The 15,161-nt window shown below is 34.6% G+C and overlaps 2 protein-coding genes across 3 annotated transcripts; both read left to right on the top strand.

Annotated features, from left to right (window-relative positions):
• Positions 1 to 1,065: 1,065 nt before the first annotated feature.
• Positions 1,066 to 3,466, top strand: LOC132610718 (uncharacterized). The gene has a single exon (XM_060325072.1). The coding sequence runs from the start codon at positions 1,451 to 1,453 to the stop codon at positions 3,131 to 3,133; it is 1,683 nt and encodes a 560-aa protein (XP_060181055.1). The 5' UTR covers positions 1,066 to 1,450; the 3' UTR covers positions 3,134 to 3,466.
• A 1,974-nt stretch (positions 3,467 to 5,440) lies between these two features.
• On the top strand, positions 5,441 to 13,863 carry LOC132610805 (bet1-like SNARE 1-2). 2 transcript variants are annotated; one of them, XM_060325210.1, is made up of 5 exons: positions 5,441 to 5,696; positions 8,234 to 8,390; positions 10,865 to 10,921; positions 11,049 to 11,108; positions 11,245 to 13,858. In XM_060325210.1, exons 1-5 carry the CDS (start codon positions 5,683 to 5,685, stop codon positions 11,332 to 11,334), a joined length of 378 nt encoding a protein of 125 aa, XP_060181193.1. In that variant the 5' UTR covers positions 5,441 to 5,682; the 3' UTR covers positions 11,335 to 13,858. The 2 variants fall into 2 exon arrangements, with proteins under 2 accessions (XP_060181193.1, XP_060181192.1); XM_060325209.1 differs by lacking the exon at positions 5,441 to 5,696 and having other exon boundaries at positions 8,199 to 8,390; positions 11,245 to 13,863.
• The last annotated feature ends 1,298 nt before the right edge of the window (positions 13,864 to 15,161 follow it).

Below are 15,161 nucleotides of genomic sequence, written 5' to 3'. Positions count from 1 at the left end.
ATTTTCCACCATCATAGTATATAAGTTAAAATCATTTTTTTTTATAACTTGAAAGACTATTCTAAAGGAGTAATACAACTTATTAAACTTTCTTATCTTGCTTGTCCTTGATCCCGATTTGGAAAACATGAAAGACCACTTTTACAACACCATATTGAATTTCTCCATGTGTCTATTAATGCGTACAGCTGAGATAGTTTCAAAATTATGTCCCATTTTTTTTTTTTTTATAAAAAAATTCTCTATATATCTTTCTTTTGCAAATGGTACTAAAAACTTTTGAAATGAAAACGATAAGGCTAATGAACAGAATTTTGCAGTCAAAGATTTTTTACACTCGATAAAGGAAACAAATTCTAAAGTAACAAACTATAACCCACAAAGGTAACATATGATTGCCCTTTTTCTTCTTTTCTTTGAAGTTTGTTAGAAACTTTTATATTTTAAAATGTTTTAGTCGTAAACTTTAATTTTATTTTTAATGATATATTCTGGTGATGAAGACCACTAGATATTGAAAATAATATAGATCACCTCATACTTCTTTCGTTTTAGTTTATGCTCGTTCAGAAGAGAGTGACACACTTCTAAATTTAAAATAATGAACTTTATACTTCACATTTTATTTTTTATGAGAAACAATTATAGTCATATAAATGCATTTACATGTTTAAGGCAGTGACAGAGCCACATGCATCCAAAGAGTGTCAACGGACACCCCTTCACCGAAAAATTACACTTTGTGAATACGTATTTTTTTTTTATGTATATATACTATATGTTGAACTCCCTTAATTTCGTCGCATATCTCCTTTTTTATATTTTAACACCCCTTATTAAAAATTTTAATTCCGCCACTAATTTAAGTCATAAGTTGAAAATACTTTAGTTACACAAATGTATACCAACATATTTTAAATCATTAGTTTTAAAAGTATTTCTTTCAAATATTTCTTTTTAAGTCGTACATGATTCAAATTATCTCACATAAAATGAAACCGAGCAATTATATGTATTTATATTTGTTTGGGATGATGTTGGTACAGTTGTAGGGGGTAGGGGGTTGCGTGGTTAGGGGAGCTTTAAGCTTTGGCTTCTTCTTCCTCTTCAAAACTAGCATTACCTTTTCAAAAAAATCATTACAAATTCTCACACGCAGTGCAAAAAAGCTCTCTTCTTGAAAAAACCACTCAATAGTTTCCTCTTCATTTGCATCAAATCAATTTCATTTTGTCACACATTTCACACCATGCGCATTTCTTGAACTCATTTACATTGTTCCCACTTTTTTCAGCACCAAAAATCAATGAACACACTTTCAAAATCCCTTCTTTTAACCCTTCATTTCTTGACAACTTTAAAATAATCCCTTCAAGTTTCTTGTTTTTTAGCATTGCTTTACTTCAATTAACTCCTCTCACAGATCTGTTAAAACCCCATTTCTTGAAAAATGGTGGCAGAGCCTTGGTGTTTGAGGATGGGAAATCAGGTAAGTACAAATGTGAAAAAACACTCTTTACTTATTGATAATTCAAGAAAGTTAACTATAAAGAAACAAAGCCAACAAGAAAAGCAAGTTATAGGTATATTATCATTTGAAGTTGCTAATATGATGTCTAAGATTATTCATCTTCACAAATCTTTAACTGATTCTGAGATTTTAAAGGTTAAAAATGAGATCTTTAAGTCTATAGGGATAAGGGCTTTAGTTTCTGATGATGAAGAGAAGCTTTTAGAATTAGTACTTGTTGAAAAACTTGATGATTTAAATAGAGTTGCTAGTGTAGTATCTAGGCTTGGAAAAAAATGTACTATTTCTCCTTTACAAGGGTTTCAACATGTGTATGGGGATATTATATCTGGTGTAATTGATGTGAAGGATTTGGGATTTTTGGTTAAAGATATGGAAGGGATGGTTAGGAAAATGGAAAGGTATGTGAATTCTACAGCAAGTTTGTATTGTGAAATGGCAGTTTTGAATGAATTGGAAGTTGCAACAAAGAAATTTCAGCAGAATCAGCATGAGGAGAGTCGAAAAGCTTTCGAGCAGAAGCTTGCTTGGCAGAAACAAGATGTGAAGCATTTAGAAGATGTTTCACTTTGGAATCAAACTTATGATAAAGTTGTTGAGCTGTTGGCTAGGACTGTGTGTACCGTATATGCTCGGATTAGTACTGTGTTTGGAAGTTCCCTCATAAAGAGAGACCTTTTAAGGAACAACAATGGTAGCTGTCGAACAGGGCCAATTGAGAGAGGAGTGTCGGGAAAGAGGAGCATAAATGATAATACTCAAACGAAGATTGGAAGAAATGAAGGGAGCCTATTTGGTACCGAGAATTTTAATTTTGCTTGTGGAATGGGACCGGGGAGGCTATTCATGGAATGTCTAAGTTTGAGTCCAACTTCACGAACGGATGTTGATAATGATCTTGGGACTGATGATAGAAGTAGTCAGATATCCGGATGTTGTAGTGTTTCAAGTGGTACGAAGAGAGAGCAATCTAACATTTCTGGTAGTGTCCGTTTAAGCGGAGATGCTAGACAGCTAAAGAGTTTTGTGTCCGCCGCTGCAAAACATGGTCCCACAAGTAGGATAACGCTGTATGCTCCTCCTACAACAGTCGGAGGCTCTGCTTTAGCCTTGCATTACGCAAATGTGATTATTGTTGTAGAAAAGCTGCTTCAGTACCCGCATCTGGTTGGTGATGAAGGGAGGGATGATTTGTATCAGATGTTACCGACAAGCTTAAGAAAGACCTTGAAGGCTAGTTTGAGATCTTATATGAAAGGATTAGCCATATATGATGCGCCTCTCGCGCATGATTGGAAAGAGAGACTTGAAGAGATACTCAAATGGCTTGCACCTTTAGCACATAATATGATCAGGTGGCAAAGCGAGCGGAACTTTGAGCAGCAGCAGATTGTTAAGAGAACTAATGTTCTCCTGCTTCAGACATTGTATTTTGCGGATTGTCAGAAGATGGAGGCAGTAATTTGTGAGATTCTTGTCGGATTAAACTACATATGCCGGTTTGAGCAACAGCAAAATGCTTTATTGGACTGCACCAGCAGCATCGATTTTGAAGATTGTATGGAGTGGCAAATGCAATTTGGAGGTTCTTTTCATTCGTGATCACATCGTTCTAATTGGAACACGTAGTGTGGTAATATTTTAATTTGATGAATTTGTATGGTAGTTTAGAATTTAGTTCGACACGATGCCAACATCAGAGATCCAGACATTAGACAGATGTCTAATGTCGGGATCTCTGAGGTTGATTTAAATATTTCATTGCAAGGACTTCAGAAGTACATATTTATGCAGCTCCACTTAATTGCAGTTTAAGTTGTATATGTTTTTCCTTATTTCTTAATCCATTTCTATTGTTAGCAAGGATTGAGATAGTCAGCAGATTATCTTTTTTTTTTTTTTGGTTGAGGTAAAGGTACTTTAGTCAGCAGATTATCACTGTGCTCTATTTGATCCATTATCCTTTGCTATAGTTTTAGATCCAAGATTTGTCAGCCAGAAACTTTTCATGATTAACAAAATCCAGAGTACTGAATGGATTCATTTCTGCAAGTGAAAAACATACTTGATTCATCCAATGTGTTATATAAGTAGTGTACTGCTATGCAGTTGAAACTGATGATTTTGCAAATTTGAAGAGTTCTGGTAGATATTTCTTCCAAGGTTAGCCATGGTGCTCTTCTCTATGTCGCAGAAAAGTATTTCTATGATGTTTCACTGTAATTTGCTCTTGCAACATTGATGTATGGGTGCATATGAGTCTTTAAATTTGTTGCGACGCTAGAAAGGTTGCTCTAAAACTGTATCCTCTCGTTTTTTTTATTCGATAAGTTAAAGTCTTATTACAGCCAATACTAAGCTGGTACTGAATCTGTGAATCATATAGACACGAAGAAAGACAGAAGCACGACTTGTTTTACATCACAAAAATTCGAAGATTCTAACTAGTCGAGCATATCAGTCATACACACTACATAATTTCCTTTCATCCAGCATTACAAATTCTAAAATATCGTTGTCTTTAACAACAGCAAGCATCTCCTTCTCTTGGTGGAGCACATGTTTTCATTCTTGAATAAAAGAAGCTAGCAGTAATTAATATTCTGCATGAATTCTCAGGCGCATATTATCTTTTCAATAGCTCCATTGACAAAGCATCATGCCATTGTTCACATGAGACTTCTCATGGCAAAATTTTCTTTCTTGTATCATGCAGCCATATAATTTTGTGCACAAAGCCAAGAACAGGGGTATTCTTAATTAGAGGTCTCGGGTTTTAATTCTGGGAATGAAATTGTCTTTGGTAGGGAGCGCTTTACCCCAAAAGTGGACTTCCCTGCACGAATCTGGATTAGTCGGTCACGAAAGTGATCGTGACATCGGGTAGAAAATAAAAAGAATTATACTTCCTAAAGGAATATTTTCAATTCATCAACCATATTTAGCTTTCATCTTTTTTATATCTTTTTCTTTGTGATGATGCCATCTTTTCTTTTCCCCTTTCCAAATAAGGTTTTTATCATCCTTAATTTCTCCATTAAAATTGTGTAGCAGAGTTTTTGGCGATAAACTTTGAAAGAGATGAATTACCAGTTAAATTTAAAAAGAAAATGAATACAAATTAGATGAAGGCATTATGATAATTGAATGAGATAGAGATGTAATATCTTTCATTAGAGAGGGGTAAAAAAGCATTTTACACATTTGCCTCTTTTCTGATTTGAAGTTGTGCACTTAAGGAAGAGCAGTTTTTAACTCTTCATTTCGTTTTCTTGTTTTGAATTTTTTTCCCTAGTTACCAAAAAAGGCGTTCTGGTGCATAAATCATTTCGCGTTAGCAGGTTCAAGAAAGGGCCGCACCCGAAGGAGCGTGATATAGACCGTCTAATACAAGCATTAGTGTCGACTTTCAAGGCTCAAACCCGTAACCTTTAGGTCACACGGAGACAATTTTTTCCTTAGTTACCAAACAAAAAAAATCATTATTAAAGCAAATTAACGAGTCAAGACAATGTATACCACTTCCATTCATTTTAGAACATATCAAAGAAACAAGAGGTAAAAAAAAAAATGATTTGTCACTTATCTACGTTAATTTAAGACAAGTTTTGTGTTGGGTCATGAAGAGTCTGGATCAGAATTTTATATGAATCAATAAATAAAGGTTACATGTTTCATTTAAATTTAAATTAAATGTCATAATTATATCGTTAACGGAGAGACAATTTTAAGCATGAAAACAACATTAAAAGCGTATCTAAATTTGATCCATAGGCGGAATGAGGATATGTTTGAGTCATTGTAAAAGGTAAAGAGCATTTTAACCCGGTAGAAGCAAGGACAAATTTGATCCAATAAGCAAAGGGACATGTTTGACCCTTTTCAGAATTTAATACAATAACATGTTATTATTATTATGGAACTGGCCAATAGGTGCACCGACACGCAATATTACTCTCTCGTCAATTTGGTTAACTCAAATTTCAGTTCACATTCCAACATTTCCAATTCTATTCGTATTAATTAATCACTCCAGATCTACACTTTGCTTCCCAAAATGCAGTTCTTATTCTAATTATTATTACAGATTTTCGACTCTTCTTCTGGCTTCTAGAATCTTCCATTTTTCCTAGTGCGCTGGAGATTTTGAAATGAGTTATCGAAGGTAAGTCTCTGTTCCATTATTACATACATATATTAACATTCGCTATAATTATATACATGAATTTGAATTGAATATATGTTATTGGGAATACTATTTCTGCATTTGTATCTTTATACTCTCCCCTGCCAAATATAATGATGAATAGAGTTATTAAGCCATCTAAATTTGACATTCATGTCCTAATTAATTAAGTTGAAATCAAATTTTACCTACATAATGTGTATTATCATTTTTATAGTTAAATGTATAGAAAAGCTTCGAGAATGATATGTAAAACAGTAGATTCCCCTAATAGTGACTCTGTCATATAAAATGAGACTTAGAGAGTAGTTTGTGTTCCTCTTTTTTTCTTTTTTTTTTCATTGTATGCCATTTTGCTGTCAGCAATTTGGACTTACTTTTTCTAATCAACAAGAAATGCTAAAATTTGTTCCCTAAATTGGTATTTATAACATTTGTGAAATGAAACAGCAGTTAGTTCCTGTATTTTTAATGTGTTGAAAGAACAAGTTATCGGAGAAAGCATTTCTTACTCTTAAGATTTGTAGCTTTAATGATTCTTTTACTGCTAAAATAGTTGTCAAATGAGTATTCAGAGTCAGATCAACTGTTGGGTCTATCTGATTAACTTAAACTTGATCGTGATAAACTCTTGTTTCCAGGACAGTTGAAAGTAGTGAATATTTCTGTATTCTCTACTCCCCCTTGGATAACTAAGCAAAACATGTAGTGGGGGTTTATGCAGATCTGAGACACTTTAGGGAAGAATATTATTCTGTCTGCATGTTATATCAATGATAGGTATTCCTTTGTTTCAACTAAAGAAAGCTGAGTTTTTGCTGAGACTAGAGAAACGTGTCATTAGATGGCCTCTATGCTGATACAGTTACCATGAGAAGCAAACCTTCTGTCGGGTGTCAATGTGAATGGCATGTCTTATTTCTTTCTTAGATTCAAATTTTTACGTGGAATTTGCACTCAGCTCATAGTATCTCCTATAAATTATAGGTAGTGGCACTTTAGATTATTCACAAAATTAAGAAGTAGGAGTTTTCATGTCGAGTTCACCATTGCCCTCATATATAAAAGGCGTTCAAGAATCATGCTCTTTACCTTAGAGTTATTGGTATTTTTGGAATGAAAAGTTCCATCTTTGGAAAAAGCGACAATGTTCAGACATCAAACAAGGAAAGGAGAGAAAACTTTGGGTTGGAGGGATTATCAATTTAGTGGCACATTCATCTGACCATTTGCTGCTTAAAAGATAGGTAGATGCCCCTTTTCTTTTTTGGCTCAGGTTAAATCATTGCTAGGAAGTTAGTCGAACAGCTTGGTCTCAGAAGACATGAGAATATACTTGAGAGTAGTTGAAATAATTCTTTCAAAGAATATGTCGAAACAGGAACTTGTCTAGTCCTCAGGAGGAAATCAAATAACCACAGTGTAATAGATGCTTAAGACCAGCCTACCAATGTTAAGATTCGGTTGAATGCCTGGGAAGAATAGTTCATGGTTGTGACACTTTGATGGATAGAGATGCCAGTTTAAATGCTAAGAAAGGATTGCATTTCAGTTATCATGATCTGATTTCCTATGTGCCAAGTGAATGCTCTTTTTGCTAGGTGTCTGCTCCGAGGGATATATGTGATGTACTTAAAGAAGCAATATCTGGTTTGGACTTTGACACTCTGGGGAACATGCCTAGTATGTATTTGACTACTCTGAAAGAGAATGTCAAATGTGAAAATTATGTACTGAAATCATAGATTGTCAAAAGTTATCTAATGGATACAGGGGAGTCATATCGATCCAAGCTGGTTTGGAATTGACATAACTGATTGATATTTACGGACACTTCGGCTAGTTATCAAGCTTTCTTGTAGGAGTAATATATTTTGAGCTGTGATACACGGACCAGCTATTGGTACATATCAAATGCAGATAGATGTAAGTAATTAGTATGGGAATATGTAAGTTTTGCTAACTTATAGTGTAATTTGAAAAATTCATACGATTTACTCATATCCATATGTCAAATGTTTGACATGGTTACATGAAGGCAAGCGAATGATCCACGTAACACTGATTTTGGAAAGTAAAAATTCAATCCAATAGTCTCTCGATATGGGGGTAGGCTGTGGTATAAATTGTGTCTTCTTTAGGGTATGCGTTCATGCTGCAAGCAATTTGTGCCCAGGATTGCTCCTGATATTACAGTATAAAGGTCTCACGTCTAATTTTTGTTATCTGGACTTAAAAACTTGTACTCTTTCTCATATCTGCATAGGCACGAGATAAAGAGCTCGTCCTTGCCACAACCTCAAAATTAATTATTTACATAAAAAAGGACAGAATACGAGGCCTGTCTTAATCTATATCGTCAGAGGCTTTATTTCTATTGTTGGTATTTATCACCCTAGGGGGTTCTTGTACAATGAGATACATAGCAAAGAAAGTTGTTGTTACCTTAATACCCGGAAGTCTGTTGTTCTTGTCTGATGACCTTAGATATTGCATATGAACTTCTTTGTCTACAGGGATCATCGAGCTCATAGAGCTGCTCTCTTTGATAACTATGATAATATTGAGGAAGGTGGTATACGGGCTTCATCTTCCTATCCCCGTGATATTGATGAACGAGATAATGACAAAGCTGTGGATAGCTTACAAGACAGAGTCAGCTTTTTAAAGAAAGTAAGTTCTTGCTATGCTTCATTTATTTTCTTCCCTCTTTTTCTATGTTACCCTCTTTCTTTGTTTTAGAGCATACCGTCCATTGAGTAGCTGTGGTTTCTGTTCAAGCTTCGTTACCTCTGAAATCATGCGGAATTTTCAGCAAGTGCCAAAAGTTACCCTAAAGGGTTTACTTAGGAATCATTTGGTTCACATACTAGTTATGTGTGGATGTAAACCTATAATTCAAAAAATAAATAACTTATAATGCGACAACAACAACAACATACCCAGTGTAATCCCACAACAACAAATAAATTATAATGCAAGAACTGCTTATACAATGAATAGTAATGAAGAGATTGTGATTGTTATTGTTCTGCGATGAGTGGTAATACAAGGAATATTATGTAGGAATTACGTATTCGAAGAATATTTTTGTCTTTTAATACTCTTATCTTGGTATTGGTAATACATGTATTCCTATTCTACATTCTATCCGACATAAATTAATGCACATATCTTCACATAACTTATTATGTATATTATTTTGTACCCCCCACCAAATGCTGCATTATTATTGTGGGGGGTTATATTTCCTAATCCCTCCAACTAAACACTCTATTAATCTTTCTAGGATTTTATGTTGATTATTCTCCCTAATCCCTTAAACCAAATGACTACTTAGTTATGTTGTATATGATCCTTGGTGGTGGTGCACTAAATTCATCAACATTATTTTGTAAATAATGCAAGTATAATTCACTTCGTAGTCAAATTGATAGCTTGCACCTAAAATATGTACACAAATTTAAACAAATAAGCCAAGAGTGTATCCCTGAAATCACGCTTTCTTCTTACAATCTTTGACAATGTATCCGACATACACCTAATATTTGAGGTATTCTCATATTTTCACACTCTCACTCAAGCTGGAGCGTATATGTCATATGCTCCAAGCTTGCTGCAAATGTATATAATCCGAGCTCCTCTAAGGGTAAGAGTAAGAACATCATCCAAATAGTTATTTGAACTGATGAAGCTGGTGGCAATGCATCAAGACTATCTTCTGCCTAATAAAATAACAATTCACCTCTTTATGTTTCGTTCTTTCATGTAAAACTGGATTTGAGACAATATGAATGGCAGCCTGATTATCACTTATCAGCTTCATCTGTTTGAAACGACAAGGTCCGTTGGGCTTGAAGTGAAAAGCAAGAAGTGACGCGCACAATTCCTTGAAATGAAGCACACAATTCACAAAAATTAAAAAAATACCAAATGTATATGAAATTAGTGCTATAATGTTCAAATTGCAATTAAAATATTTCAGCATTTTGTATACAATGATGTCAATATTGATCCAACTCCTTAAGATTGAGATCTGAAGAACTGACCTCTTCCCATTGAGATTACTTTGCATGTCATTGTTGAAGCGCACTCTTCTATGAAGCACATGACTTCACCCATGAAATGCTAACCGCCGCTTCATCTTGCTTCATCGCTTTAAGTGACGAAACCATGACTCTCAATAACACTGTCCATCACTAAAACTTTTGAGTTAAATGTCATTGGATCTGCAGAGTAACCATCACAAAATTTAGGTAGAATTTAAGGTGAACATTATTTCTGTGGAAAGAAGAAAAAGAAATGCTAGAACTTTTGAAGAGCACATGGCCTATATACATGGCATCTATCTTTAATCTACCTGACCAAAGTGCTCTTGCCTGTAATTTTGATTGATTACAAACTAATAATATCATTTAAGGAGAAAAATACAGTTCATCTTCAAGGGCTATCACTCAGTCCTTATGTGAGATGTCAGTGAAGGATGGTCCCAGATGGTTGACTTATTACTGCAATATGATGACCATATTGTTATGCTGACAATTCGCTAACAGTTTGTGATTGAACTCGAATTTCATGCTTGTGTCCACGCCAAAGGTAGGCTTCATTGCCATCTCATGGACCACATTGTCTGATGCTACTGTTATTTTTTTAATAAGTTGAATAGCTTCATTAAGAAACACCAACTGACAAAAAATAAGTACAAGATGTGCACGTGACTCTGCTTGAGTCACACATTATCTTCCACCAAGGTAGACCAACTATCAGTATAACATGGTACTTTCTCCTTACACCAAAAATACAAGCGACTCTGAAAATCAGGAATTTGTAGAAACAATGTGTCCTTGGTGTTATTGACCCTCTGGAGGCTAATCATTCATTGTCAAATTTCTGGTGCTACTTTCACTGGAAAAGCTACATTCATTGTATGCATTTTTGTAAATCCTTTGCCTACTGAAGTTGCATAGGTGCATAAAATAATGTATGACATGATGCTCAGAGCTATGTAACTGAAAGCTGTTCTGTTGTTGTATCACATGTAATATTCTTAAGCACTAATGATATTGGTTGTGGAGTTCCAGCATGTCTGCTATGTATTGTTAAGGTTCTTCGAGGCATTGATAGTTAGTATATTTGCACTTGGACAGTTAACAGGTGACATACATGAGGAGGTGGAGACCCACAACAGGATGCTAGACCGAACAGTAAGCCGGCTAGTTTTCTGAATCTTTTTTGTACACTACTTATTAACTTTTTAAGTAAGCTGCTAGTTTTTAGATCCCTTTCATACACTATTTGTTAACTTTTCCTTTCTTGGATTATTTCCATTAGGGGAATGAGATGGATTCATCTCGAGGAATTATGTCAGGAACCATGGATCGGTTCAAGATGGTAGGCACATGTGATATGTTATGTTGTTATGCCATGTGTGTTTGTGATTGTGTGGGACATACTTATAGGATATGCTATGTTTTCCCGTGATTTCCTATTATCAGATGCAAGTCTAACAATCCTGTTACTTTCTTAGGTGTTTGAGAAGAAATCAAACCGGAAAGTGTGCAAACTTGTTGGATACTTTGTGCTTTCCTTTTTCCTAATATACTACATATTTAGGTAAGTATCTCTACCTGGATTCTACAGTTAGCATTTTCAATATGAGACACTAAATGCAAAGACTTGCGTTTATATATACACCCCTAAAGTGAGAAACCATGTAACTTGATTTATTCTTCCATCTCAAGATGGAAATCCTAAAGGTAAATCACCTTATTTTTCTAAATGATTCTCTAACTAAACTAAAGTTTGGAAAAATGACGAGTGTAAATGGACCTCTGATTTCTCATCTCAGACATTCACTTGCCTTTGGTAGATAACTTTGTTCGTAACGATTCACTTCCATTAGTTGCCTTAAGATGCCATCCATGTTTTTTGATTTGGATTCCTGCTGACACTGTTACTTTTTCTTCTTTGGATACTAACTTTTTGTTGCCAATTGCTAATGAGACTGAGACTATAGGTGTGATATGATGATATGATTGAGGCAATTGATGGCTGTCAATGAGCCTATGCTAGAAACCTATTGAAATCAATGTAGTAGAGCTGGGTATATAACCATTTTTCATCCATGATGCATGATATGCCAACCTTATTGTATGAATTGACTATAAACTAATGAGGGTGGTAGTCAAAAGCTTGAGTTATGGCGAAATGCTTTAAAGAAAATTGATTTTAGAATGAGTAGAAGTTAAGAATATGTACCGCAGTTTTGAGCTAGTATCAGAGGTCTGAAGTTAAGATGAGATTAGACAGGATTTTTCGATGCCTAATATCTACACTCGATGTTTTATCATTACTTAGTAAGAAAATATATCCAGGATAGTGGCATGTTAGATGAGGAATTGAGGATATAACATAGAGAATTAACTAGGATAGTTGCAATGAAGAAGTGCTACCAGAGTATTATACGATAAGAGGAAACTTATCAAAGTGAAATTCTAGTTCTACGAAACAGTTTTTAAGATCAACAATGCTAAACATGAGTGAATGTTGAGCACTTAAGGTCCACCATATCCACAAGATGAGTGTCGGAGAAGTGCGTATGTTAAGATGAATGTGTCGTTAGGCAAGATTAGACATGATCACATTCAGCAGAAGGTGCAAGTAGCACAGATACCGGATAAAATGAAAGAAGGCCGCTTGAGATAGGCTGGTCATGCCCTACATCAACATCCAGATGCACCGATCTATAGGTATGAAACCATAGTTATTGAATGTGTTATAAGCGGCGAGGTAGACCTTCAAACTTAGCAAAATATTAAACTAAATGGAAGAAGAAGATTCACAGAGGAGAAACCAATTAATTGAGAGTAAGGGTTATTTTACCTATAAAGAAAAAGCATTTTTTTATAATTGTGGTGTTCAGGCTAGCTTGGAAGCTTAGTCAGGCTAGGATGCTTACTTTAGATCCAATGTTTGCTAGTAGTATTAATCTTGTTAGAGATTTGTATGTCAGTAAAAAATGCAGAGAACTTTCTAGCACTGTGTAAAGTATTTGAATATCTTGAGACTAGTTTAAATGAGGCAACATGGAGTTATGTTGCTCAGACCCTTCACTTTTGCTGCCGCACCCTTGTCCGACACCAACACCGACACCGACACCGGATTCGTGTCGGATCTGGTCAAACGACATTGGATACTTTGACCAAATCCACGGACCAATCTGAGAAAATATTTGAGGCCAAATTGAAAGAAACGGAGAGCTCTTGAAGAGTGGACACTTATTGTATCTAGAAAAGTTTCAAGTTAATTAAAAATTAATATTTAATTATAAATGAAACATAACTATAAAAAATTATTTTTGTTTTTTATTTCTAGGCATAGATTTAGTTATTTTTCTTATAATTTTGAATTATTTTAGCCGAATCCCCGCACCCGTATCCGCACCTGGATATGTACCCCGGAATCTTAAAATTTAGATTATGCCGAATCCGACCTCTAGATCCGTACCCTTATCCGACACTCGACACCGAGTCCGAGCAACATAGAATGGACAATGAGGATTTATATAGCCGACCTCAACTAGTCTTGTGATTGAGATGCAGTAGTTGCTGCTGTCATTATGGTCTGGCATGTCTTGGTATGAGTATGACCATTTCGTCTGGAATATGTCAGTGGCACAAAATCTGGCTGTTACCCTAATTAAACCAATGTATTAGCTTGGTATGTTTATGTCATCCTCAGAAATTCAGTGGATTGCCTTAAGAATCATTTCATTGTTTCCTGAAAACACGAACCATGAAACTGGTGGGAGGTATACCTGTTAACCGGGTTAACCGGAACCGGACCGGTAACCGGTTAGGGAACCGGCCGGTTTCCGGTTAAAAAACCGGAACAGCTTAACCGGTTTCGGTTTACCGGTTTGAAATCCCAAACCGGAACTGGTCCGGTTCAAAGTGGTTAAAACCTTTTTTGTTTTTTGTTTTTTGTATTATATATATAGTATTTATTAGTATATTGTAGGTATATTTACATATGTTATACAAGTTTATAATTAAAGTTTAAATATTTACTGACTAACAGGCTAACAGCAAGTCAGCAATACAGAATAGTGCTTTTCGTATACATATATATGTGTAACTTATATATATGTATAACTTAATATACTTATATATACTTATATATATATATATATATATATATATATATATATATATATATATATATATATATATATATATATATATATATTATAAGTATATTCTTAATATATTTTAGTTATTTTTCAAGTATATAACTTTCTAATTTTTAATTTAAGTAGATGTATATTATAAGTATATTCTTAGTATATTTTAGGTATATTCCTAACTTAATAAAAGTAAAAATATGAATACAAGTAAATAGAAGAAAGCTCAATGAGCCATATATTTTATTCATTCTTGGATAACATTTATTTGCAAGTTGTATTTTTTTTTTACTTGCAAATAATACATGAGTTGTACAAAAATAGTAGAATAATAAAATCACCAATTTTGAACCATTTCGTTAATTTCCCCCACATCATATTCGGTCATGGAAATATCTTCAAAGTCTTCCATTTGGTCCGGTCCACTAGCTATCAAATCTTCAATTTCTTCCTCTTCGACTTCCTTCGCTTCTAAGTTTTGGTTGCGTCGCTCCGATCTAATCCAATCGCGAATGCACACTAGTACTTGCAAGCTAAAGCCGGATAATGAATGTCTATGGTCTCCAATTTGCTGTCTTCCTTGGCTAAATGCGCTCTCCGAAGCCACGGTTGATACTTGAACCGTAAGGATATCTCGAGCCATTCTTGAAAGTACCGGATAACTTGCCTTGTACTTCTTCCACCATGCTAAGACGTCCAACTCATCCAGTTCCTTGATATCCACATTTGGCTGCATCAAATAGAAGTTATATTCATCAAAGTTTGCAGTAGAAGAAGAAGTTGGCTGTGAATGTAAAACTTTTAAACCCGACAAACCCTTTTTGCTACTCTGAGAAGTAGTAGGGCGTGGAGCAACAGGTGTAGCACGTTCTTCCAAACTAGAATAATGAGTAAAAACTTTTCTAAACTCATCATCAATAGCGAGATCGACTTCAGCTAAAGATGGTTGAACTCCCTCTTCAATTTCTAAAAATGTATAAATTTGACTAACCAAACTTTTAGTATAAGACACTTTTAAACAAGGATTTAAAAGGGAACCCAATATAAATAAAGTTGGGATGGGAAAAAAATACTTCTTAAATTTGATTATCATTTCAAAAATAGCCACTTGATAATCGGGTTTATATTTATACTCTTGTAAAACTCTAGCTATTTTCGCTAAGTAGGTTGAAATTCCGGTTACCGTGGGATAGAATTGTCTAGAAAAAGCAAGAGTTGCATTATAAAAAATTTCTAAGAGGTCAACACATTCTTTAACATCT

This window comes from Lycium barbarum, chromosome 9 (assembly GCF_019175385.1).
Source record: "Lycium barbarum isolate Lr01 chromosome 9, ASM1917538v2, whole genome shotgun sequence".
NCBI lineage: Eukaryota > Viridiplantae > Streptophyta > Magnoliopsida > Solanales > Solanaceae > Lycium > Lycium barbarum.
Note: the sequence above shows the minus strand (reverse complement) of the source record. Positions and strands in the feature narration are given on the sequence as shown.